Below are 25160 nucleotides of genomic sequence, written 5' to 3'. Positions count from 1 at the left end.
GGTTTTGAATCCACGCTACGCGTAGGTATATTTGATATATTTTGATGAAAACTATATATGATTGATGGCGGTAGTAAAATATTATCTAATAAAAAATTTAAATTAGTATTAAGGAAAATTTTAAATTTCAGACACACAATTTTTTCAAATATAAAAATCAGTTATGTTATAAAATCAAATATGATTAAAAAATCATGAATTTAACTCGACATCCAGGCGAGACAAATTAAACTGATGACCTCACATATCCTAAACCATTTCTTTGACCACCAGAAAAACAAAACAATTTTATCATCATGAATTTAACTCGTTTTCATATTTAATTGATCGCTACCACATATGTTTTCGTATTTTTTATTCAATATTTTATTATTCTTCATATTCTTTCTTGTCATTTCTATTGTCAAATTTTGTGGTAATCTTCATCATTACTTTTATCGTCTCGTTCTTCGCTATACTCTTTTTCTTCTTCATCCTCGTCAACTTCTTCACTTTCTTCCACTAAAAAAACCTTTTTTTTAGACTACCACACAACTTGTTAATCCATCAAACTCTAAGAACAAAATCATTTATTTTCTCATAAAAATAAAAAATAAGATAAAAATTAATGAAAAAATATTAACTTATCTATAAAATCATACACAGAAATATGTTTTACAGCTCATAAGAAATAAAAAGCACAAACGTAGATAAATAAGATAATTTATGTTTTACATAAATATTTATAATATTTTAAACTTTTAAAAGGTTTCGAAATATAAATTTTGAACCTTTTAAAAAGTTTCAATATTTATAATATTTTAAACTTCTAAAATTTAAAAATTATAATATTTAAAAACTTTTTAAAAGCTAAGAACTTTTAAAAGTTTCAATATTTATAATATTAAAAATTTTAAAAAGTTTCAATATTTATAATATTTTAAACTTTTAAAATTTAAAAATTATAATATTTAAAAACTTTTTAAAAACTAAGAACTTTTAAAAGTTTCAATATTTATAATATTAAAAATTTTAAAAATTAGAATTTATTTTTTTGAAACTTTTGAAAGTTTTATTTTTATCAAATAAAAAACCGGATCAAACCAAATATACTTTTAAACTTAGACGTCTCATAAATCAAGCTTTCCTGGTCATTTGTTGTTGGAACCATATTAATCTTATTTATACTGGTTCTGAACCATTGTTTAAAAATTTTCTAGCCGATGTTGGATATTGTGCATAGTTCTTTTATTTTCATAAATTTAAAATTTTCCTTTTTCTAAAAAAATCTGGAAATTTAAAAAAATGTTAATGAATGACATGTCAAATCCTGATTGGTTGTTTAAAATAATTTTTAATATAGAAAATTCTAGAGATTTTTAAAAAATATTAAATAGTGAGTGTCTAATCACAATTGGAGGTTTAAAATCTCATGTGGACGGTTTAGGAGCTTAGCTCTTACTTTTTATTAGTATAGATTCACAACCATCTACAACGTATATATTTTTATTTCCAAAAATATAAATGCAAATTTATATTAATGGGAGGTTCCAGAAAACGAAAACGCTAAGTAGGAAACGAACCTGCCGGCATTTGCGAGCTTTGCTTGAAATTGCGGTGAGGACCCCTCAGACTTTGGAATTGTACTTCTGCAACGGCTGAGAGACGACTTTAGCAGCAACTGCAACGGCTGAGAGGCGACTTTAGCAGCAACAAAGACGATGAAGTCATTGGGTTGAGCTGAGGGAGAATGAGAAGCGTTGCTTTGGCTCCGGTTTGATGTTTCCGACGCAATTATTCTCTCTTCATCCTCTATCATGTTAATATAAAAATGTATTAAAATATAAAAAATGTATTCAGTTATATATTAAACACAATTATCAACTACAAAATTTCAACAACTAACACAAAATTTCAAATGGTATATAAAAGACTTTTCATATTGAATTATGGGTTAGCTTTAATTATTTAATTATGTGTAAATGATAATCAAAGTATAATGTAAACATAAGTCAATGTGAATTTAATATTAGGTGTTGACAAGTTTACTAAGTGAACACTAGCATATTCTAAAGGCATATATATACACAAGATTAGTTCATAATTTCATTATTTAAAAAAGGTAAAAGTGGCTCTCACGATTATATAAGCATAATCTCAAGTGTTTTAATTCACACAACACATACAACATTCACACAAGATATCAAATCATGGTCGAGCCAACATGGGAAGAGCTTCTTGGTCTAGACAATTGGCAAAACCTATTGGAACCACTTGACCACTCACTTCGCCGACTCATCCTTCGAGCCGGCGACTTCTGTCAAGCCACTTACGACACTTTCATCAACGACCAAAACTCTACCTACTGTGGAGCTAGCCGTTATGGCAAACCATCGTTCTTCCACAAAGTCATGCTTGACGACGCGAGACACTACGACGTTGTTTCGTTCCTCTACGCTACGTCACGTGTCAGCGACCACGAGGCCTTCTTCCTCAGCTCCATGTCTCGTGAGTCTTGGGACCGCGAGACTAACTGGATCGGTTACATCGCGGTCACGTCTGATGAACGGACGGCTGAGATTGGAAGGAGAGAGATCTACGTTGTGTTTCGTGGGACAACGAGGAATTACGAGTGGGTCAATGTGATGGGAGCAAAGTTGACTTCGGTGAAAGAACTGTTGATGGACGGTGGACACGGTCCTGAGGTTATGCTTGGATGGTTCACTATTTATACGACAGCTAATCCGAACTCACCCTTCACCAAGATGAGTGCACGTTCACAGCTTCTCACCAAGGTAGTGAAATTTTGAATTTAATTGATTGCTAGCGTTGCCACCAAAACATTATATTGAACTTATTTTGACGTTTTTTTATATTTAAATAATTTTGATTCAGTTTCTTTGATTTGGGTATAAATGCTAACTTGGTACGAATAGATAAAAGAATTGCTAGAGCTATACAAGGACGAGAAACCTAGCATAGTGTTCACCGGACACAGTCTAGGTGCCACAGTTGCGACTCTCGCAGCGTTTGACATTGCGGAAAACGTTACAAGCGGCTATAGCGATGTGCCACCGGTGACGGCTATTGTGTTTGGTTCTCCGAGAGTTGGCAACAGAGAATTCTCCGACAGAATCAAGAGACATAACAATGCGAGGGTATTGCACGTGAAAAATGAAATTGATCTCATCACTCGATATCCAGCTAAGATAATGGGATACGTCAACATTGGGACCAAACTCGAAATTGATACGAGAGTTTCACCTTTTCTTAAGGAAACTCATCATCCTGGTGACTGGCATAACCTCCAGGCAAGTCATTCTATTTTGCTTTATTGCAGGGTAAATTTGAATATGATCAGAGATTTTAAACAAAATTTTAGGTTCGTCTACGTTTGCATTTTTTTGCAATAGTTTTTCATTTTTTTAATAAAAATATTATTTATTAAGAAATCTGAATTAATTTTGCGTTGATTTGTTTTCACATATAAAAACATGCATGCAAAACACAACAAATTGACAGTTGATTTGAACCATCTATATAAAGTCACAAGTAAGTAGAACCGAGATTGGTGTTAACAGTTATGGTTTGGGGTGGGATGTAGGCGATGTTACATGTAGTAGCGGGATGGAACGGGAAGAATGGGAAGTTCGAGATGAAAGTGAACCGAAACATAGCCTTGGTTAACAAATCGTGTTCACTATTGAGAGAGGAATGTTTAGTTCCCGAGTGTTGGTGGGTCGAGAAAAACAAAGGCATGCTCAAGACAGAGGATGGTGATTGGGTCATAGCCACTCCCGACGACGAAGACAAGCCCATTATCGAGTTTGATTAGGAACATACGAACAAAATGTGTCTTTTCGTGTGTATCTATCGATTGAGTTGGTTAAATTTTCTGTTCTCTATTTGATTGGGTTGATTTTTACTCTCTTGTTTTTTGTATGGTTGAGAATGATGTGGAAGATTGTTATATATACTATATGCCAATAATATTCCAACACCATGGATAACCTTTTATCACTATGGGTCACACACCCATCATCACCACAACCACTTGTATAAAGTAAAAGAACTTAATTGAGAAAAACAATTTGTTATATACCCAATAGCCAAGAGTCACTTATTATCTCCTCAGTCCTTACTCGCACAAATTTTCTCTAATGGCTACAACAACATCATGTGAAGAGCTCCTAGGGTCAAAGAATTGGGACACTCTCTTAGACCCGTTAGACCAATCACTTCGTGAACTCATCTTACGTTGCGGAGACTTTTGTCAAGCCACCTACGATGCCTTCGTCAACGACCAAAACTCCAAGTACTGTGGAGCCAGCCGCTACGGCAAATCTTCTTTCTTCGACAAGGTCATGCTCGAATCTGCTTCTGACTATGAGGTTGTAAGCTTCCTCTACGCCACAGCTCGCGTTGCTCTCCCCCAAGGTTTGCTTCTCGGCTCACAATCACGAGATGCTTGGGACCGTGAGTCTAACTGGTTTGGCTACATTGCTGTCACATCTGATGAACGGACTAAGGCTCTAGGACGCCGGGAGATCTATGTAGCTTTGAGGGGAACCAGTAGGAACTACGAGTGGGTCAATGTTTTGGGGGCTAGGTCCACTTCAGCTGACCCATTGCTACGCGGACCGGAGAAGGATGACTCTGCTGTAGTCGAAGGTACGACTTTTGATAGTGACAGTGAAGACGAAGAAGGGTGCAAGGTGATGCTCGGGTGGCTCACAATCTATACTTCTAATCAACCCGAATCGAAATTCACCAAGCTGAGTCTACGGTCACAGTTGCTAGCTAGCATCAAAGGGCTTCTACTGAAGTATAAGGACGAGAAACCAAGCATTGTGTTGACTGGACATAGCTTGGGAGCTACAGAGGCTGTTCTAGCCGCCTATGATATAGCCGAGAACGCTTCCAAAGATGATGTTCCGGTCACTGCTATTGTCTTTGGTTGTCCACAGGTTGGAAACAAGGAGTTCAGAGACGAAGCAATGCGTCACAAAAACTTGAAGATCCTCCATGTAAGGAACACGATTGATCTCTTAACTAGATATCCAGGGGGGCTTTTAGGGTATGTGGACATGGGAATCAACTTTGTGATCGATACAAAGAAGTCACCGTTCCTAAAAGATTCAAGGAATCCGGGGGATTGGCATAATCTTCAGGTAAGAATAGAACTTTAACATACAGTAGAACCTTTATAAATTAATACTAGATAAATTAATAACCTCTATAAATTAATAAATTTCTCCGATCAAAAATTAGGACTAGTGTAATTTTGGACACTATTCGATAATATAATAAAATAAATTTTTTTTTGAAATTTCTTTGTAAATATATGGTCTCATCAATAATATAAATTAATAATTATATAGAATTATCCAAATATATGTATATATCGACACATTATATTTTATTAGAGTTCATTTTTGATATTTTTACTGTATAAAAATCTTCAAGTGCTATCGTCAAACATGATAATTGTTATTTTCATTGTAATTGATTTTATAAAAATATTAGTTATAACCATTAAATCTTATTTTTAATAATTTTTTTACCAAATTAAGAAAGTCTCTCTATAAGTTAATAATTATTAATTTATCGAGAAATTAAAACCTCTATAAATTAATAGATTTTCTTGGTCCCAATATTATCAATTTAAAGAGGTTTTACTGTATATATTGTCAATCCCGACTACAACAATACAGAGTAGAAACTTTAACATACATATTCCTTTTCCATATATGTGCAGGCGATGCTACATGTGGTAGCTGGATGGAATGGGAAGAAAGGAGAGTTTAAACTGATGGTGAAGAGAAGTATTGCTTTGGTAAACAAGTCATGCGAGTTCTTGAAAGATGAGTGTTTAGTGCCAGGATCTTGGTGGGTGGAGAAGAACAAAGGACTGATCAGAAACGAAGATGGTGAATGGATTATTGCTCCAGTTGAAGAAGAACCTGTACCTGAATTCTAATATTGTGTTCTGTACTTTATTTGTTTATAAGTTCATGTTAAATCAACAATAAGCAGTTCAATTGTGTGATGAAAAGACCTTCCAAGTTATTAATATTGATATGAGTTTGTGAGATGAGTGATTCCATCAACCAAAGAAACATTCAAACGGTTTTGCTTTCTTACATCAGAAAAGATTCATCTTGGCAGAGTTACGGCATTAGATCAAAGCATTGGTTCTTGTTACTTACTAAATCATTAGGACTTGTTCACTTCTTTCCACGAAGCTTAGCTCCAAGTGCTCTCTCCAGCTTAGAAAGGATTTGCTGGTTCGGGATTGCTTTGCCAGACTCATACTCTTGAATCACTTGTGGCTTCTCATTGATGATCTACACAAAGAGTTTAGCTCTTTCATGAACCGAGCTACAGACAAGGGGTAATAGCAAGAAACACATAGAGAGAGAAGGATAAAATACCTGAGCAAGTTGGGACTGGGTTAGCTTCTTATCTGTTCGGGCTTGCATAATGGCTTTCTTTAGCTCAGTTGGCACACGTTCATCTGGATTCACAGTTGCATAAATCAATACATAAAAGGTTCCTCATAGCTAAAACTATCCAAGACTACGGTGATACAACAGAATGAAACAAATCTCTGTGATTCCAGCTCATTTCAGGACAAACATAATGAAACTCATTTTCTCAGATTACAGAGCCTAAGACTACCATTATCTAGCCAATAGGGAAATCAATTCACCATAAGTAAAGCAAAAGATTAGAGATAAGGCTTACGAGTAAGGTTCTCAGTGTCATCATCAAGCCTTTTGGTGTTGAGAGATGTGCCGCTTGATGCAGCCTTGTTGGTTCCAGCATTGACTAAATCCAAACAACACACACAAAATCAAATGTTAGATGGAAGCCATAACTGGAAATTGCACATAAAAACAACAACAACAACAACAAAAAAAAGACTCAAGAACCAAAATCAAACCAGCAGAAGTAGTTAAGCTATCGAACTAATATGAACAACAACTAAACCAGCAATACAAAGACATCGGAAATTTCGATTGAAAATCACAATAACCCCAAGGCGCTGAAGGCTAGTTACATCTATTGAAGCTTAATCAAGAACAAAACCGCAACTCAAAGGCTCCAATAACAAAATTAAGGAAATATTCCAGAGAGAGACCTACGCAAGCTCTAAGATAACATTCAAAACCAGAACTAAGACAATGAATCAACCAAGGGGAAAGAGAAGAAAGAAGAATCGAACATTTTCTGACGGTCTCGATATCGGCGCCGGATCGACGAGCGGCGTTGACAGCTTTCTCGTCACGCTTGGCGGCGGAGTTAGGGGCTTTCTTACGGATAACGACAGGCTCCCAATCCTGAGTCATAGGTCCAACTCCTGCCATGGCTTCGTTCTCAAAATTTGCTGCAACTGCCTTTTTTTTTTGACAAATTCTAGGGTTTCTTTCTCTCTGTGTCGATGAACAGATTTAACAAACAAAAAAAAAGTTGGGTGAATAAAATAGAAAAGCCGTGCGTGAGCTTCACGCTACTTTTTTTTTTTTTTTTTTCCTCGGATGATTGATTTAACAAAATTACATAACAAGACCTTTTCAATGTACAACTTTTTTTTATAAAGACTTCTCAAAGAAAAAGACACTATCAAATTATTTTTTTTTTTCCCAATTTTTTATAACCAATGAAAACTATATGTTATTTTCAAGCATAACTTCCAAACTATTTACTGAAAAAGATACATAAGATAACTTACCATCTTTTGTACTAGATTCATATTTACACCTAATTCTCATGTATACAAAACCAAATATTCATAACTTACCAAAAAAATTTCACCAGCTAAAAATTCAAAATTCAAGTATTTTTATTATATATTAGAATTTGATCAAAAGAATAAAATTATTCAACTAGAATCATCATAACCCCACATGAATTGTGTGTAGTTTGGTTTGTAGTTTAGTGAAGAAGGGGGTAATCTAGTAAATTTAGTAGTTGGGGGGGTCCCAGTTGGTGAAGAAAATATCTCTGGGCACATATGGCAACAAAATTAAGAATATTGGATCCTCTTTTTATTTTTATTATATTTTTTTTTTACTTCAAACAAAAAAAAACGGACAAAGCAAAAAAAAAAAAAAAATTACTCTGACCTCTTTCTCTCTCTCTCTCTCTATCTCTTATTAGCTTTCTTCTTCTTCTTCATCGTATTCAACTTGTACCGAGATTGATTCTATTTCTTCCGGATCTTACGCAACCACTCTCACCTCAGGTTTCTTCTTTTGTTTCTTATGGCTCCCTGTTTTTAGTTCTTGACACGCATCTGTTGTTTTTTAATGATGGTTGTTTGAGAAATCGAATCTCCGATTATTACATCATGTCTTCTGAGATTCTCTTAAGCTAAATTGATTATATAATATGCTTATTACATACTCCAATTCGATTATATCCTGTTACCAAACCTAAATGTTGAGCCTTTCTCTGTTGTTGTTTTGAAACTTTTTATACGTGTGAGCCATCTTCTGTGATTGAGTTATAATGATGGTTTTGTGATCCAATGCTTATGTTTGATTTGAACCCCATGTGCACTATGCTCATCTTAGTCGCAGTTTCCTACTAAAGCTCTCTCTTTTTTTTTTTTTTTCTTGAGATACCTTTGAGAATTATATATCAATCCTTTTTTCTTTGTTTCAGGGGAAAAAAAATGTGTGTATGTTGTAGACTTGAAGAAGACGAATATGGTTATCTTTCATGAAGTTTTAGTATCATCCATTAGTTGTGTTTAGAATTACTGGGAACGGCACTTTTCCTCTGTTGTCATTGAGAAGTTTGGAGCCCCTTTTTCACAAAGGGGGACGTAGCTGGTTAGCTTGAGAATTTTGGAATTTGGTAACAGATCATGCCTTACTTTGCTCAGAGGCTTTACAATACTTGCAAGGCCTCGTTTTCTTCAGACGGACCAATATCAGACGAGGCTCTGGAGAAGGTTCGCAATGTCTTGGGTATGATTATATATATATGCACTTATCGTAACTCTTTGTCCAGTGTTTTTTTTCAGTTTCTAGCATTTGTTATTTAGCTCATCATTGCCATCCTTTTGAGTGCTTGTGACAATGACTTGTTTATGAATTGTGTGGCCCCACGACATGTCAATTAGTATATCTGATCATTCTGCAATTACCTTATCTGAGTGCATTAGTTAAGGTTTTGGTGGCAGTAATTATATATTTATGTCTCACTTTAGTCTTAAACACTGTGGTCCCCTGTTGCACTTATAGCCTTATTTGTAATCTATGTTTCAGAGAAAATCAAGCCATCTGATGTTGGCATCGAGCAGGAAGCTCAATTGGCACGGACCAGGTCTGGTCCTCTCAATGGAAGTCTTCAGTCTCCCCCAGCAATAAAGTATCTTCATTTGCATGAGTGTGACAGTTTCTCTGTAAGCATACTGATTTGAATGCTCTATGGCTGATTAGTATCAAAAAGTTAGTTATTAAGGATTCCTAATGGCTACTACAAGATAGTCAAATGTGGGATTGAAAGGGTGCATCTTATGTGATCTAGTTTAAGATGACTTAGATAGAACATTGCATAAGAGTCCCAATCTAATTTCCTAGGTTTGTATAGGAATGCTTCTGCTTGGAATAATATGCCAGAAACCGAACTTTCAGTAGAGCAAGGTTCAAATGCTCTGAAGCGTGAGATGATTTTAATATTCTCTTTTTCCGCATATTCGAAGTTAGGGGAATAGGGGGGCATCCAAACATGGTTTTTGAGAGAACCTCAGGAATCCATCATTCAAGCCATGAGCCTGAAGTCTGCAAAAAAAGCCTATGACAAATGATCTAGAAAGTATGAGTAAACACAGTTTGAGTCAATTCTGAGTCTGTCTCTAGTTAAAGGTTCTATCTTTCTTGTACCACCCACCAATGATGTCTCTCAGCTGGTTCGTTTTGTCTATGTTGTCAAAACAGATAGGAATTTTCTGCATGCCACCTTCCTCTATGATACCTCTGCATAACCATCCAGGAATGACCGTGCTAAGCAAGCTCGTTTATGGTTCAATGCATGTGAAGTCATATGATTGGCTAGAGCCTGAACTGACTGAGCCAGATGATCAACCACAAGGTAAATGTTGTCTTTCCCTTACTCTCTCATTTTTAAACCAATTACTCTTCTGGTCTAATTGTAAAACTCTTTTGTGTCATAAGCAGCAAGACCCGCTAAATTGGTGAAGGATAAAGAGATGACGGCTCCAACCCCAGCAACAACATTATATCCGAAAAGTGGTGGCAACATTCATTGTTTCAAAGCCATCACGCATTGTGCAATTCTTGACATCTTATCTCCACCTTACTCTTCTGAACATGATAGGCATTGCACTTACTTCCGGAAATCCAGAAGAGAAGACTTACCAGGTAACACAATTAAGCTCCCGAAACACAAGATTAGAAAATGCTTATACTTAAGGGGTGTTCAATCCAAATGAACCTCAAACTCAGAATCTTTGAATGATAATGACTTGGTGGGATTGTGAAACGGAGCAGGTGAGATAGAAGTGGATGGGGAAGTTGTGACAGACGTGACTTGGCTTGAGGAATTTCAACCACCTGATGACTTTGTGATAAGACGAGTTCCGTACAGAGGTCCTGTTATTAGAACTTGAATGATATAACAACTCTCTCTTTACTTCTTTCACATAAATTTGGGCGGGTTTGGATTTTTATTTTTTATATATTATTCCTTTTGGGAAATCATTTGAAAATTTGGGGTCTTCTTTTTATATTGCAAACGACGGGATTGTACATACCATTGTGATACGGTGTCTCAGTTTCATTATATTGCAAAATATTTCTAATGGTTTTTTTTTTCTCTTCGGTAGTAGACTTCTCTGATGGCATCTTTTATCTTTTACAAAATCCCTCGAAATAACGAGAAGGGTACGTCACACCCAGTTTTCTAGGTTGTGCATTTGGTAACGAAGTTGGGACTAATTCGGATATATCGGAATAAAGATCATGGGGGTGTGATTTGACTATGTTAAAAAGTATAGGGGATAAAGCGCGTTTTTGGTTTTTTCTAGGGACCTTTTCTGCTAATAAGCCTCACAAAGCAATATAGACCCAAGAGGCCAAGAATAATCAAATTCTGCCTCCACCGTTAGACTATGTTCCATTCCATCACGCTCTATCGTTTCACTAACATTTTTTCATTAGATAATTTAGCTTGGTGATCAAAAGAAAGAAGATAATTTAACTTCCCACTTGTTCCCTTTTAGGGTTCTCGTGTAAAAAAAAACTGAAATATCGATATCCTAGATGATGAGCATGATGTTCAACAACCAAACTAACTCATATAGTCATATATAGAAGTCGACTGGTTGAAGCCTGTGGTTTGTTCAAATCTTTGCATTGTGATTTTAATCATGATTCGTTACTTCAGATATCTTAAATGTTATGAATTTTTGTTTTTGTTTTTACTATTTTTGGGAGTAGCTTGATGTGGAACATGTTAACAACTTAGAAGAGAACCCATTAATTACTTACTACGTGAATTTGTAACTACTCTACAATGTGTTTTTCATTTTTCATCTCCAAATTAATATATAAAAAAAGATACGTAGGCATGTGATGGAGGAAGAATTCGAAGACGGTGCCTTATTTTGCGGCGATTCTTTAGGGCAACATGCAGAAAAAATTTAGCTTCTTCTTGCATGCATTACTTATATAAATAAATATACATATCAACTGGACAATGTCCTTCTCTATTCAAATTTTAATATAGTATATATAGGTATAGAGATCTCGCTGCTTTGCGCATGTTAAACGTACAAATTTTACGTGGCAAAATTTTAAAACAAAACAGTAAGACCTTTTTAGTTATGAATATGTGAAATAAAAATAATCAATTAACTAACATATACTGTTCTAGAAAAGTTGATTAATTTTGTATTAAAATTGTTGAATGGTGCAATTATATTCTTTTCAGTTTAAAAAAAAAGTAATTAAGATTACCTCAATTCGGTGATAGACTGTTACTGATCATCATCATGTTGAGTCATTACCACGTTGTTGACCGGTATTGGTAATGGTTTAGTAATGATAAAAGGCTCTACCGGTGTAATTGCTGAAATGGAAAAAAGGAATTTTCTTGAAAAGAACTCGACAAAAGATTCTCTTAACCAAATAAACTCAATCTCGATGAATGGAATTAGTAGTACAAATATAATACTTCTAAAAGAAAACACTTTGAATATATATATCTATATACTCCACAAAAGAGAGCATGGGAAATGGAGGAATTGTGAATGAAGTGTCGGTACGTAAATAAGTTAGGACAAAACATAGTTTCCTCATCTTTCGATAGAGAGAGGAGAGAAGAGAAGAGAGGACAAATATTCGAAGTATTTAATTAATAGTGAAGAGAGAGTTGATGGGAGAGAAGGAATCGTAGAGAGTAGAGACTCATGTGGGCACTAAATTTGAAGATCGAGGCGATCATGGTAAAAGATTTCACACATAAAACAGAAAACTCAAATTGTGCATACATATCTATATTAATGAATAATGACTACGAGCGTTGAAATTTGATCCTATCGCGTTTTTCATATATGTTCCAAAATGCTTGTATAGATATGTGTGTGCATAGACATAGAGTGTCGGAAAATTGCATTGGGACGGTTTACAATTAACTTGGTGTAGGGTTTGAGGTCCTTATATTCATTTCACACGGTTAAATTGTGTAAAAAGTGTTTGTACGTATTTGTCTTTCTTCTAACTACAGCTTATATATGTTTACAAATTCTAAATCAATTCACAAAATGACAATAAAGACAAAGATTGCTCTCTGGAAAGAATAATCAAAAATGACAATCAAAGACAATTAGTTATTATATAGTTACCCTCTCTCGAATTATATACGAATTCTTTGGTAATTAATAGTAAACCCTACAAAAACATATAGTTACATCTATAAGCTGGTGAGTTAACCAATGCCTTATTGAAAAGGGTCACTAATAATAAAACCAAAACGATAAAAGACAACTTCTGTTTTGTACATAAGTGAACCCAAGAATCTTTGGGAATCACATCCTTAGCCATTTGACAATACTCCCCCTTCTCTTAGATTTATAAGTTTTGTTTTCAATCGTTGGGACTGAAGACTGTCATGTATTAAATTAACCTTAGTATATGAGAAAAATTACCAATATATAGTACTCCAAGAAAAAATTTCATCGAGATATAGTAAAAAAAATTTGTTCCAAGTAAATTTTTCATCGAGATATTAAAAACTCTTATAGGCGTTTCATTCTACCACATTGTAGTCGGTTGGGATAAACAATAATTTGTACGTCTTGTATAACATATCGGTGTCCGAATAATCAAACGGTTCAGATCGATATCTCATTTATTCCATTTGAGTTTTTCCTATGCTAATCTGATTTTATTTTACTTTTGAAGTTGTTTTTGAAAAACTCGTAAAAGTGGTCTAATATGACAAAAAGGTAAAGCGTAGTCTCCGGCAAAGGTCAACTTAATAGGAGATTATTAAAAAGCAAATTGTTATAAATACAAGAGTGGTTTGTTCGGATTGAAATGTTTAATACATCATCCACAAAACTACAATTCTAATGACACAAAATATTCGACTGCCAATTGTATACACATATGGACTTGACTATTTAAATTAAACCAAGATGCTTAGTATCAAATATGCGATTAATTTACCAATTTAATTAGCCTAGCCCTTATCACATGATTTATGAAAGGCATGTTAGGTAAACAGAACATCTTTTCTTAGCAAAATGATACAGATTTTGGAATATGAATTCATCCTCAGTCACACCATATATTCAATTTTTGTTAAAAGAGAGAAATAATTTTGAAGAAATAAGGCTAGAAGTTTAAGTTTATACGTCTTTGTCACTAAAAGAACAAACGGATATTTTTCTGGTCTGTTAACAAAAATGAAGCAAAACCTAATAACAAATGTGTTTTCACCAAACGGAAGATTCCAACACACTTTTCCATAAAAAAACACTTACACTTACACGTAAACATGCATGACATAGATAAGAATATATATGTCTGTCAACATATATTATATTTTATGACAAATAAGAAGACTATACAATAATGCTTATATAGTGTGTGTGTGTGTCTACATATATGATCGTAGTATTATTGAAGCCAACGCCGAAATTATCATAGAGATACATATGTAACTTGAGATTTAACCTCTCTCTCATGTGGGTTTTTTTTGTTTGTTTGTTTTTGAGTAACTGATCTCGAGAGCTAGCTAAAGGCACTCTCGCCGGAGAGCCATGGCCTGGACATCTCCACCGGGAAAATGCTACACGTATCTTGACCTGAACAGAGAAGAGACGGTGGAGAAGAATAATGAAGAAGAGTCATCAGTTGAAGACGAAGACCAAGTCACGAGTAGTAACAACGTTAGACAGTATGTTCGATCCAACATGCCTAGGCTTCGTTGGACGCCTGATCTTCATCTGTCCTTCGTTCGTGCAGTCCAACGACTAGGCGGTCCACACAGTACGACTCACTCTATCTCTCTCTCTCTCCCTCAAGTTCTCTCTATGTGGTGGTTTGTAATGATATGTTATTGTTGTATGACTTACAGGAGCGACACCAAAACTGGTTCTTCAGATGATGAATGTGAAAGGATTGAGTATTGCACATGTCAAAAGTCATTTACAGGTTCACACCATAATCTCATCATCGTCTGTTTCTCTAAGATTATCTCAGTTTTGTTCTTATATTTTTTCAATGTTGTCATGTTTCTGATTTCAAGATGTATCGAAGTAAGAAGCTCGAGCCGTCATTATCTCGCCATGGTACGTTAGTATTGATCCGCAGACATTTATCATTCTTTCACCAGGTTTGATAAGAAAAAACGACTTTTGAACAGAGTTTGGAGCTTTCATGAGTGGACAAAGAAGCTATTTGATGAACATGATCGACTCCAGATGTATTCCATATGGCGGCGATTTAAGACATGCTTATAACTCTAAAACCGTTCCTTCAAGGTCATTCAATCATATACACAACACAAGTATTAGTTCCAAATGTCTCAGATTTCTACATCCGACCAGGGAGTTAAAATTCCATTTTTTTTACTGCAGGGTACTCAATCAAGACGCGGTCATTACAAATCTTGAAGGTAACTTTCTAATGCGACCTTCTAGCTGGTTGAGCGGGTTATGCACAAACAACCAAGACAGCATAAAGAACAAGACTCTGCCTCTGCTCGAGGTAACTACCTTCTTTTTTGTTAGAGGAACACTACTTTTGGTAAAAACATATTGTAATCTTGGTAAAATCCTTATGGCAGATTAGGAAGACAATCAATGAGAAAAGAGTCCGAAATGAAGAGGTATTATCAGTCAAACGATTAAAATCAATATCCGGAGATGGGATACAGTTACTTGAGTATGGAAATTGCAGGCAAAAACCAACAGATGATATCAACACGATGCTCACGCTCTCTCTGTTCTCGACATCATCAGGAGACCGTAACATAGCATCATCCGAGATAATAGAGAGATGAAAGTTTTAAACATTTAAGAGATTCAAGAGTAGAGACCTTTTTCTTCCTCTTCCTTAGCCGTTTCTTGGGATGAGTACTTAGCCAGGATCTGGATCAGGCTTGATTCAGATCCTGTAAGTACTTTCCTTCTGAGGTTGTATTCTTAGAAAATAAAGTAGAATCACTTGAAACAAAACACATGTAATAATAATATGTTTCCTACTCAAAAATGACAAACCAAAAACATGACTAGTCATAGTTTGATAAAATAGTAATCGATAACAAAAGGCTTAAACGTATCAAAATTATAATCAGTACCAAAAAAATCCCTCAAACAGAAAGAATATGTAAAAATACTTATCAATAATCTTCTTTCCTCCTCTTAGTCTTCTTTGCTTTCAATCCACCACCAGAATCATCAATGTCATTCTTTAGCTTTTTCGACTTCAATACATTCTTCTTCTTTGATTTCTCACTCACTTTAGACTTGCTACTACTCATCTTCTTCCTCTTCTTTTTATCTCGAGAACCATTGAGATCACCATCAACCTCATCATCATCTTCCAAATTCATTTGGTTTTCATCGTCATTACTATCCATGTATCTAACCTCATGGATCCTTCCTTTCTTCTTATTCTCTGTCTTTAAACTCTTACTACCATCATCAACATCATCACTTTTAACTAATTCATCACCATCCTTAACACCAAAAGGATCAACCTTGAGCTTCAAGTCAGGCACTGTCTGATATATAGGCAAGTCCAAACTCTCAGATAACTTCAAATGCAAGGATCTAACGTATGTCCACTTATCAGGCAAAGCATCAACTACTCCATTCACAGTCGCCATCACATTCTCGACGATTTCATCCCTTGTCATAGACAATTTCCCGACTTTGATTACACTACAAGTCCCAGTCCTAATGAAGAACATAGCACCTGTACAAGCTTTCTCAATCTGCCCTTTCCAGTTCCTCTTCGTATCAATCGCCACAGGAATCTTCTTGCTACCAAAAAACTTCTTCCCAATCAATCTCGGCAACACATGAATCAATCTCCGATCACAAAAAAACATCTCGTAGGAATCGCATAGCTTCTGTTTCGATTCGAATGATTTATAGTCTGATTTCAGCTTCGATAGCTCAAGAACTTTAGTGATCGGTATGTTCTCCGACTTGATCTTCTTCACTGCATCGTCCTTTCTGAGACCACCTTTTTTTCCGACGATGAGACAGAGCTGCGGCGAGTCTTTGGTGGTGTTGATTAGAGGATGCGGAAGGGCGATCCGGTAAGCGCTCCTCTGATGCGTCTGTGGAATATTATTCAGGTCTACGGTTAGGTAAACGGATTCGTCTTCCTCTAGAAGCTGTTGTGGCTTCTTCGTTTTACGTTTTTTGTTTCTACGTTCGAACAGAGCCTTAATTGCTATGTTCACAGTCTTGGGTAGGTTAGTTACCTGCTCCGGTAATGGTCGCGGCTGAGCTGCGGTGGTCATTGGTAAGTCGGAGAGATTATTAAGTTACAAGTTAGGGTTAGGGCTAGGGTTCTGCGGAAGATTCAGGGTTTTAGAGAAGAAGACGAAAACTTGTAAAACGAGTATTTGGGTTTCTTAAGGCCCATGATATAGTTAATGGGCTTAATTTTATTGGGTTATAAATTGTCCACAAGTTTTGTAATTGGAGAAAAATGTTTTTGGAAGATGAGCTGTAATTTTTTAAGATTTAGATAACTATTACGACAAAATAGGGTAGTTTATCAATTCAATGAAATATTTTTTTAACACATGTATTTGTCTTAAGTATAAATTTAAAATTAATATTAATTTATATATTGTTTTTTGCCAGTCCATCATACTATAAAACATGGTTATGTACTTATGTAGTAATACTTAGTTGTCGTTTTATTCTTACCATTCTTAATAATCAAATATCATAATTACCATGCTTACAAAATAAATTTGATGCTAAATTTTTCTTATCTGTAAATTTTTTTATATATTCAAAAGTACAAAATATATAAGAGATTTCCTTCCTTCTATTTCTTCTAAATGTATTGATTCTCATTTACTCATTTATCCTTTAAAAAGAAAAAGTTAAGCAAGTGGCAAACGGCACTAATTCAAAATGTCATTTTTAGTCAAAATAAAAAATAACTTTCTTTCTTATGTAAATATACCATATACAAAAAAAATATAATTCTACCATAAATCAAAATGTGTGGTGTATTTTATTTGAGTTCAGTCAAGAAGTTTATGATATAAATTTGAAGATAACAAAGCTATCAGGTTTTTAACAAACAAAAGAGAAGATGATGGGCACTGTCAAAGCTCTGATGATGTGTTGTTGTTGTTGTTGATGTGTATGTATCATAATCAACTTATCAATATTGTAGTGATGGTGAATAGGGTGAATTTTCTTTTGTTAGGAAGCCTATTATGAATAACAAATCTAATCTCTTATTAGACTTGTTCATCTACTACCTCTTCTTCTTTTATAATCTATCATCTCGTTTATATATATATATGAACAATCTGTTATTCGTATAAAAGTTTTTTTTTTCTCAACTTTGATGATCTAACAATATTATGCAACAAATCTTCTAACATAAATCTTCTAACTACTGTTGTTCGATATTGAAACAAACTAGTTCTCATATATGATCTTCATATGTATCAGGTTTGACGATAAACATCCATATATACAACAAGCAGTAAAAGGTATACAAATCCTTTTGAGTAATTTTACTTTCGATATGCGATTTTCGTTTACTGGATCTTGATTTTTTCTTATATAATATTCTTACAATTTTTAAAACAATATCTAGCAGAATTGAAATTAAAGTGGTCTTATGAAAAGAAATAACACTAATCAGTAATCATACAGTGTGTGACATCATATACTGAAATAATCAAATAGGTCTCTCTGACACGTGACTCATTCCGTCGCACGTGTGACTTGCTTTGTCTTTTTTTTTTTTGGGTTTCCCTCTCCTCTTTCTTCGGGGCTTCATCACTTTCCTAAAACCCCAGCAACTGTGTTTTGCTTTGCATCTCTTCCGCCATCAAAATCAAAACTTTTTTACAAAAGAACCCCAAAAAGATCCAATTTTATCTCATGAATCTCTGTTGCAAATCTCTATGCATATACTTGTGTGTACGTATAGTTCTTTGTTGCTTGGTCATGGCTATCTTCAATTCTCTGTTCCGTCTTTCGCAGTGCGGTTTTATCAGATTGATTGTTGGAATTGGAATTGGAAGGACGTTGATCTGCTTTCGGTGAGCTTTTTCAATAAACCCTTATTCTTATTTTGCTCTATTCTACTGAAAGTTTTGATTTTGATTTTTTTGGTTTATGTGTGTTCTTCTGTGTTTGAATATCTATCTCTGTGGTCGAAGTTGGTTGCATTTTGCTCCTATTAAATATTCAAATCTGGGTTTGAATACTAGTGCAGGAATTTGGAATTTTGCTACATAGGACTTGGAGATGGGAGCTAACTGTTGTAGATGTCACAAAGGAACTGTTGAATCAGTTCAAGGCTCCATCATGTCGTAAGTTTTGATGCTGTATTAGTAGTATTATTAAATGGAACTATCGTATAGAAAGCTAAACACTTTGAGTAAAGTTTGTAGCCATTCTTTGATAATCTATGTACTACTAGTTTAAAAGCTGTTGATGAGGAATATATGGAATGCAGTTAGTATGTTACTAAATCATGCACCAAGATATTAAAGTGGAAGCATTGAGGTTTACTTAACCATTCTTGTTGTTTTTTTTGTCTCTATAGGTTAGCTGACCTGAAGAACCAAGCTAGAGGTACACGAAATTTGATTCTCATTAATCTGGTACCTACGTTTTTTTTTAGTTTTTTTTCTTGTGGGAACCTATTGGCTAAGGAGACGCTCATGTGGTTTTAGACCTCAAGGAGGTGGTTGTAGAAGAGACAAGAGATGATGCTGGGCCATCAGAACCAATACCTCCGAGTCCTAACTCGAGCCCTTCAGAAGTTGAGGTCCTAGCTACAGGTACACAAAGTTTGATACTCAATATTCTGGTACCTATGTTTTTCGTCCTATGGGCTAAGGAGACGCTCATGTGGTTTATCAAGATGAAGTGTCAAGTTATGAAGCATCAAATTATCTTTGGAGTACTGGGTTGTTTCCTTACCCGATTCTGAGTGGTTTTTACTCTGTGGTCCCGGTAAGCTATCTTTAGGTTGATATCATCTTTTTCCAATAATTTTCCAGTTAGCTTTATTAATACTTGGTTACGTGCTGCTGTTTGTCAACAATCATTTGCTTATCTTAGTATGTTGTTAAATTTTTCAACAGGTTGGGAGATTGAAGCTTTCTAAAAGCATTCCTACACTGGAAGAAATTAATGCTCTTCGGGATCATGAACGACTTAAGGCTGGTGTGATTTGTGTAGATTTTAGGAAGGATCACCAGCTTGCGTTGTTGAAGATGTTATATTATGGACAAGTCAGAGGATTGAACTCAGAGCCGGTTAAACTAATTAAGAAAACTGCTGAACTGGTAAGAGTGGCGGACTAACTTTGGTAGTTCTGAACTCTAGGGAGAATCGATGACTACGTCAAAGATGCATGGCTACAATGCATATCATTTTGTTACTTTATCTTATCACTGCATGCAGTAAATATTTGGCTCTAAAAAAGAAAATAAATAGATTTTATCCATTTATTAGACACTTTAAGGAACATCACATAATCTCAACAACCTCATTATACTCTTTTAGGTTATCGGGAAATCTTAATTGGAATTTTCCTTCTTCTGGCAGGTAGTAAAGGCAAAACGGAGTCAATCATTTAAAAGTCGTGGGTTTCCACTGCTAGGAAACATCAAACATGGTTCTTGTCGTGCTCGAGCAATCCTCTTTAAAGTTCTAGCTGATACTGTTCGTCTTGAAAGTAAGCTTGTAGTGGTAAGTACTTTTAAAAAATATGACCAGTGGCCTTGTGTATAAACTCTTGTCATTGGTTGGTTCTGAGAACCTGGCATTTCGGTTAAATTTCTTGATCAGGGTTTCCCTAGTGATCTGGGATCTTCCTCTAGTGTCGACCCATGTTATCATATGTCTGTTGTGGTTGCGCTCGATGGTGTGGAAATGCTGGTCGACCTTAAGCGATGTCCTGGTCAGCTTAAACCCTTCTCACCCAAGGAAGTTTATCTAGCTCATGTCTCAACGGCATGGCAGACTGGTTTTGTAGACAGTGACTCTTGTGCTTCACCATTGGAGCCATACCGTCCCATGGAACGGTCTGGTTCACCATCTGTGTTACAATCCGGTTCAAGGTGATAAGCATACTTGTTTAGTTTTCTTGATTATGTTTATATATTTGCTGCCACCCGGTTTATATATATCTTATGTTTCTATTTATGCCAAGCAATTGCATATGCACGTATGAACGTAATTTTTGGTGTTTCTGTTCTTTCCTCAGTGGTTCACGAAGCGAGCTAATCATCAAGGAACAGCGATCTCCTGGTTCCAGGTAATATTGTTTGTCAATATATTTGTCCTTTCAATAGTGATAAAATTTTATAGTGCCAAGTATTTGTGTATATATATAGATTCCAATTCCATGATACTTGTCTCTTAATATTTTGGTGTCCTCATGTTCCCTCAAGTTCTGTCAATTATCTCTATTGATAAAATGTGTAATATGGTAACCATTAAAGTCCTTTCTCTTTCTCTGATTTGTGTCATATTATATAACCTTATTAGTCAACTGCAATGTACGAGCTGTGAATAGTTAAGTCGTGAGAGTGTTTGTCTTACCAAACAGATGAGGTGAATTCAATATGTACTGCAATTGTTGAGTTTGCTTCGAAAGCATATGAAGTTTATAGCTGCAAAAATTTCATGGTATATGATTAGTCATTAGTGTCTGGCTTACAATGGTTATAAGGTTTCGGCTGAAAAAATGGTTATGATGGGTCAAAAAGGCTGATGTTTCAGTTTTTATGTGCAGCTCTAACTCAAATGGAACAGCAGAGCCGGAAACAGAGAGAATAAGGAGTAGGCGTATGAAGACTCCTGAGATCAGCCCTGGAGAGGAGTCCCAAATGGAAAAGTATGTCTGTTAAACAAGAACAACACTTGGTAACTAAACAAAAACATCAAATATAAACCTGGTTCTTGCAATTCTTGCTTTTCAGGTCATTGATATAGTTGCCATATAAAGGAGCCCGGCTCAAAATACCTGAAGCGAGCTTATTGCAGGTTTGTGACTTCTCAAAAACTAACTGTTGTTTGTTTCTCTTAGAACCGTTACTGTCTTTAGTAAACAGACGTTTATGGAAAGTTTTTTTGTCTTGCTATAGATTGTTGGTCGGAGCTGTGAAGACAGTAACTGTTCTAAGAGAAACAACAGTTAGATTAGGTGTGAGAAATTCATCGAGTTTTGTTCTCCTGATCTCTCTGGATTCTTCATTGACTTTATTATTAATGATATTGGCTTTTTTTGTATTATGAAATCATTCATTGATTGCAAATTTTAGGCTTTGCTCTTTCCTTTTACAAACAAATATTACACATACAAATAAAAATGGACAAGTTTCTGAAGTTAATAATACAGATATAATAACAGTATAGTAGGTAACTCAATCACAAGTTTTCAGTCAATGATGTTGCGGCTGTTCAATTGGTCCTCGAAGCGGCTACAGGAACCAACTCTCATCTCTGTGCTCATATCGTTCTCTGGCGCAGGATAATAGTCTGCTCTAAGCTGTACATCCCTTAAGTTTGGGATTCTCAACAAAAAGTTCATGAAATGCTCATGAGCTGTTCCATGTATGAAGAGCTTCCTCAGAGTCAGGCACTCTTGTAACAGACCTGCTCCAGGAAGCGAGAGACTCCTCTGGTTAACATCTCTATCCTGTGGTGGCCAATAATCAAGCTCGCTCAAGCTCAAGCACCCAATTCCGGTCAAGAAGAATCTTTCCCACAAACTCAAATCCATCTGCATTGGCGGTGCGGTCAGTGCGAAACCGATTGTGTCCCCGCAATCTAACTTCATCTTTGAGAGCTTTGGGTAGAGAGCAAGACAGCTTAACCCGAACTCTGGCTCAGCTGGCCTGCGTTTACCTCTGCAATCTCCTTCTATCTTGATCCTAATCTCTTCCAAATTCGGACAGTCATCTAGTCCTGTCATAGGTAGTGGTGTCAGAAATTCTCCAACACTGATCCATAGAGACAGATACTCCAGTTTCTCCCATACTCTTTCTTCAGAAAAGAATCCATTCCCATCACTGGTTGAACTGTGTTCTGCCTCCGATGAATACTTGCACCTCTTCAGGCTCCTCTCGTAATCATCATCAGCATCCTGGTGGTTAGCTTCGCTTGTTTCCAACTTTTCTTCTACCTCCTCCTCTGAACCAGACCACACACAGTCTATATGCAGTTTCTTGATCCGATCGCATATCGGCTCGATGGCCTTCAAAGAAGAGGTTGTATCAAGATTCTTGCAGCAAGAGACTCTCACATCAGTTAAAGTCATTCTCCGAAGAGTAACCATCGTTCTTAACCCCTTCACTGTTACATTCTCACACCCTTGAATCTCAAACTTGGTCAACTTACAACACCCTCTCCCTATAGCAACCAAACCCATATCAGTCAAATCTTCAGAATTCTTAATGGACAAGGACTGCAACCCTCCACACAAAGCAACACCATCGAGCCTCCCCCAATCAGTAGCAGAGCAAACTCCTTGGAACTGACCTAGCTTCAACGCTCTCAGCTTCTTACATTTGGAATTCAAAGCCTCTAAAGCTACGCCACTGTGGTTCACGTTCTTCCCTACATCAAGAACCAGCTCCTCTAGATTCGGTAAACCAGAGAAAACCTCAATCAAAGTCCCCGCCGTGACAGCCGAGTCACCAGCTTCCGTACCTGGAATCGCCCTAGGATTCGCCAGAGACGCCGTGTCTACCATATGGAGAAGCGTTAAACTAGGGCAATTGGTAGCGACGGCGGAGAGAGTCTCATCTCCGACGAACTCAAAGTACCTCGGATCAAAAGTACAAGCGACACGAAACTCTCTCAAATTAGGGCAAGATTTAGTGATACTGACGATCTCGCTAGATTTGTAACCTTCGGTGAAAGACGCCGTCAAGAGATCCAACCGTAGAAGCCTCGCCGCAACGTCAGCGTAACGGAGAAGAACAGGAGGCAAGTCTTCAGTCCAGTGATAGAAGGCGGAGAGATCTAACGACTCGAGGAAACCACAGCAGTGTTCAAAAAGAGGAACAAAATCGCCGCCCAAAGGGATCTGAGAAGCTCGCTGATGCCACCGGAGGAGCTTGATGTGACGAATCCTCGGCCATTGAGGAAGGAGAAGCTCGAGGGAGGTAGGGGATCGAGAGTAGACGTTGAGAGACTCGACGGAAGGGAAACAGAATTTGAGACGGAGAGCGAGGAGGCTCTGGTGATCGAGAGGGAGAGAAGCGAGGAGAGTGTGACCCCATGGGGAGAGGAAAGAGAGATCGAGGTGTGAAACGGATCTGAAACAGCCAGGGACGAGAGAGAGATCACGAGCGTTGCCGCGGAGAGTGAGGTGAGAACGAGTGGATCGTTCGAGAGCGAGGAATTTGTGAGAGACGAGGGAGAGAGAGTTGCGAGCTCTGGAATCGGAGATTAGTGAGGAGATTGTGGATAAGATTACGTCAGGTAAGTCGGAGAGAGTTGTGGTGGTTGAAGAAGCCATGAGAAGCGTCGATAAGTGATGAGGAGAAGAAGAAGAAGAAGAAGAAGAAGAAGAAAGAAGAGAGAGATGATTTGTGTTGGGGATGAGATAGCGCCACGCCACGTGATACTGACATTCTCCTCTCTCTCTCTCTCTCTCTCTCTGCTCTGTTTTTTTTTTTTTAAATTTGGATAAAATGTCTCTTTGATGTGTGTTACGGCCAAATCTATCTTAAAATATGATTTTTTCCATAACTATATAGTTTTATCGAATATTATTATACTTGTTGTATAAACTGAGTGCTTTATTTTATCAAAGTATTCATAAGTAATAGATAAATCTTTTGGTCAAAAAATATTGTGTTTGTATATTATGCGTGCTTATCTGATGATGGAGAAACCAAATTCATACTTTGCCTACTCGTTCGTGTGTTCTCATCGTCTTTTATTTACTTACTTGGGGGGTGTATGTGATAAATAAAGTTCACTGCCATATCTTATCCGACTCAAAAGGATTTCGAAATCTTGATAATGGTAAGTACGGGTACTTCAGTACTTTACTGTCTTCTGGTGCATGCACTCTGTGTCGTAGTGTTTTTTTTTTTAAGCTCGTTTAAAATGTTTTACATATCTTTTCGAATTTTGGATGGAACTATATTAGAGATTTTCAATCACTCTTATCCTATAAGCTGTCAAATACTAATGTTACTACGAGGTGTTGTCTATATAGCTAAGTTTACTAGGGGGGGGGGGGGGGGGGGGGGGGGGGGGGGGGGAGGGAGGGATAACAACTTTTTTCTTGTCAAGATCAGATATTATGGAATTGGCGCCGTTACTTTGACGACAATTGGTTCCAAAGCATCACATATCATATAAATAGCACCTTTTAAAAATCACTCTCTTTCTCTCTCGCCCTATATGTTCCCACTTGGATTTGCATATTTTTCTGTAAAGAACATTCTAC

At 36.3% G+C, this 25160-nt stretch overlaps 8 protein-coding genes across 13 annotated transcripts; 5 read left to right on the top strand and 3 right to left on the bottom strand.

Moving 5' to 3' along the window:
• Positions 1-2090: 2090 nt before the first annotated feature.
• On the top strand, positions 2091-3982 carry LOC104699411 (phospholipase A1-IIdelta-like). The gene is made up of 3 exons (XM_010414719.2): positions 2091-2774; positions 2916-3290; positions 3584-3982. Exons 1-3 carry the CDS (start codon positions 2190-2192, stop codon positions 3812-3814), a joined length of 1191 nt encoding a protein of 396 aa, XP_010413021.1. The 5' UTR covers positions 2091-2189; the 3' UTR covers positions 3815-3982.
• Positions 3921-6071, top strand: LOC104793195 (phospholipase A1-IIdelta). Its single transcript, XM_087454832.1, has 2 exons — positions 3921-5150; positions 5738-6071. Exons 1-2 carry the CDS (start codon positions 4140-4142, stop codon positions 5957-5959), a joined length of 1233 nt encoding a protein of 410 aa, XP_087310958.1. The 5' UTR covers positions 3921-4139; the 3' UTR covers positions 5960-6071.
• LOC104793196 (multiprotein-bridging factor 1a) lies at positions 5619-8057 on the bottom strand. Of its 2 annotated transcripts, XM_010519507.3 has the most exons (5): positions 7208-7534; positions 6727-6810; positions 6414-6496; positions 6189-6326; positions 5619-5890 (listed from the first exon to the last, which is right to left on the bottom strand). In XM_010519507.3, the coding sequence occupies exons 1-4, from the start codon at positions 7347-7349 to the stop codon at positions 6207-6209; spliced, it is 429 nt and encodes a 142-aa protein (XP_010517809.1). In that variant the 5' UTR covers positions 7350-7534; the 3' UTR covers positions 5619-5890; positions 6189-6206. The 2 variants fall into 2 exon arrangements, with proteins under 2 accessions (XP_010517809.1, XP_010517808.1); XM_010519506.3 differs by lacking the exon at positions 5619-5890 and having other exon boundaries at positions 6021-6326; positions 7208-8057.
• Positions 8039-10818, top strand: LOC104793194 (plant cysteine oxidase 4). Of its 4 annotated transcripts, XM_087454835.1 has the most exons (7): positions 8087-8227; positions 8650-8957; positions 9258-9394; positions 9695-9807; positions 9930-10083; positions 10170-10373; positions 10503-10818. In XM_087454835.1, exons 5-7 carry the CDS (start codon positions 9945-9947, stop codon positions 10619-10621), a joined length of 462 nt encoding a protein of 153 aa, XP_087310961.1. In that variant the 5' UTR covers positions 8087-8227; positions 8650-8957; positions 9258-9394; positions 9695-9807; positions 9930-9944; the 3' UTR covers positions 10622-10818. The 4 variants fall into 4 exon arrangements, with proteins under 4 accessions (XP_010517805.2, XP_087310961.1, XP_087310959.1 ...); XM_010519503.3 differs by lacking the exon at positions 9695-9807 and having other exon boundaries at positions 8039-8227; XM_087454833.1 differs by lacking the exon at positions 9695-9807 and having other exon boundaries at positions 10167-10373.
• Positions 10819-14066: 3248 nt separating this feature from the next.
• On the top strand, positions 14067-15753 carry LOC104793193 (uncharacterized). Its single transcript, XM_010519500.3, has 6 exons — positions 14067-14507; positions 14596-14672; positions 14767-14809; positions 14884-15001; positions 15098-15227; positions 15307-15753. Exons 1-6 carry the CDS (start codon positions 14279-14281, stop codon positions 15520-15522), a joined length of 813 nt encoding a protein of 270 aa, XP_010517802.1. The 5' UTR covers positions 14067-14278; the 3' UTR covers positions 15523-15753.
• A 108-nt stretch (positions 15754-15861) lies between these two features.
• On the bottom strand, positions 15862-16996 carry LOC104699410 (uncharacterized). Its single transcript, XM_010414718.2, has one exon. It carries the CDS (start codon positions 16993-16995, stop codon positions 15862-15864), a length of 1134 nt encoding a protein of 377 aa, XP_010413020.1. The 5' UTR covers position 16996.
• Positions 16997-17732: 736 nt separating this feature from the next.
• On the top strand, positions 17733-22041 carry LOC104793190 (putative serine/threonine-protein kinase SIS8). Of its 2 annotated transcripts, none has more exons than XM_010519497.3 (14): positions 17733-17858; positions 18176-18216; positions 18716-18774; positions 18951-19047; positions 19284-19312; positions 19414-19521; positions 19605-19696; positions 19828-20031; positions 20294-20437; positions 20537-20808; positions 20955-21005; positions 21486-21587; positions 21673-21736; positions 21838-22041. In XM_010519497.3, the coding sequence occupies exons 4-13, from the start codon at positions 18983-18985 to the stop codon at positions 21683-21685; spliced, it is 1080 nt and encodes a 359-aa protein (XP_010517799.1). In that variant the 5' UTR covers positions 17733-17858; positions 18176-18216; positions 18716-18774; positions 18951-18982; the 3' UTR covers positions 21686-21736; positions 21838-22041. The 2 variants fall into 2 exon arrangements, with proteins under 2 accessions (XP_010517799.1, XP_019082348.1); XM_019226803.2 differs by having other exon boundaries at positions 17735-17858; positions 18946-19047.
• Positions 22042-22081: 40 nt separating this feature from the next.
• On the bottom strand, positions 22082-24627 carry LOC104793192 (F-box protein MAX2). The gene has a single exon (XM_010519499.3). It carries the CDS (start codon positions 24216-24218, stop codon positions 22131-22133), a length of 2088 nt encoding a protein of 695 aa, XP_010517801.1. The 5' UTR covers positions 24219-24627; the 3' UTR covers positions 22082-22130.
• Positions 24628-25160: the final 533 nt, after the last annotated feature.

Source organism: Camelina sativa, chromosome 6, assembly GCF_030686135.1.
Source record: "Camelina sativa cultivar CO46 ecotype springtype chromosome 6, ASM3068613v1".
In the NCBI taxonomy this organism is placed as follows: domain Eukaryota; kingdom Viridiplantae; phylum Streptophyta; class Magnoliopsida; order Brassicales; family Brassicaceae; genus Camelina; species Camelina sativa.
The sequence above is the reverse complement of the archived record's forward strand: the minus strand, read 5'-3'. Positions and strand labels throughout refer to the sequence as shown.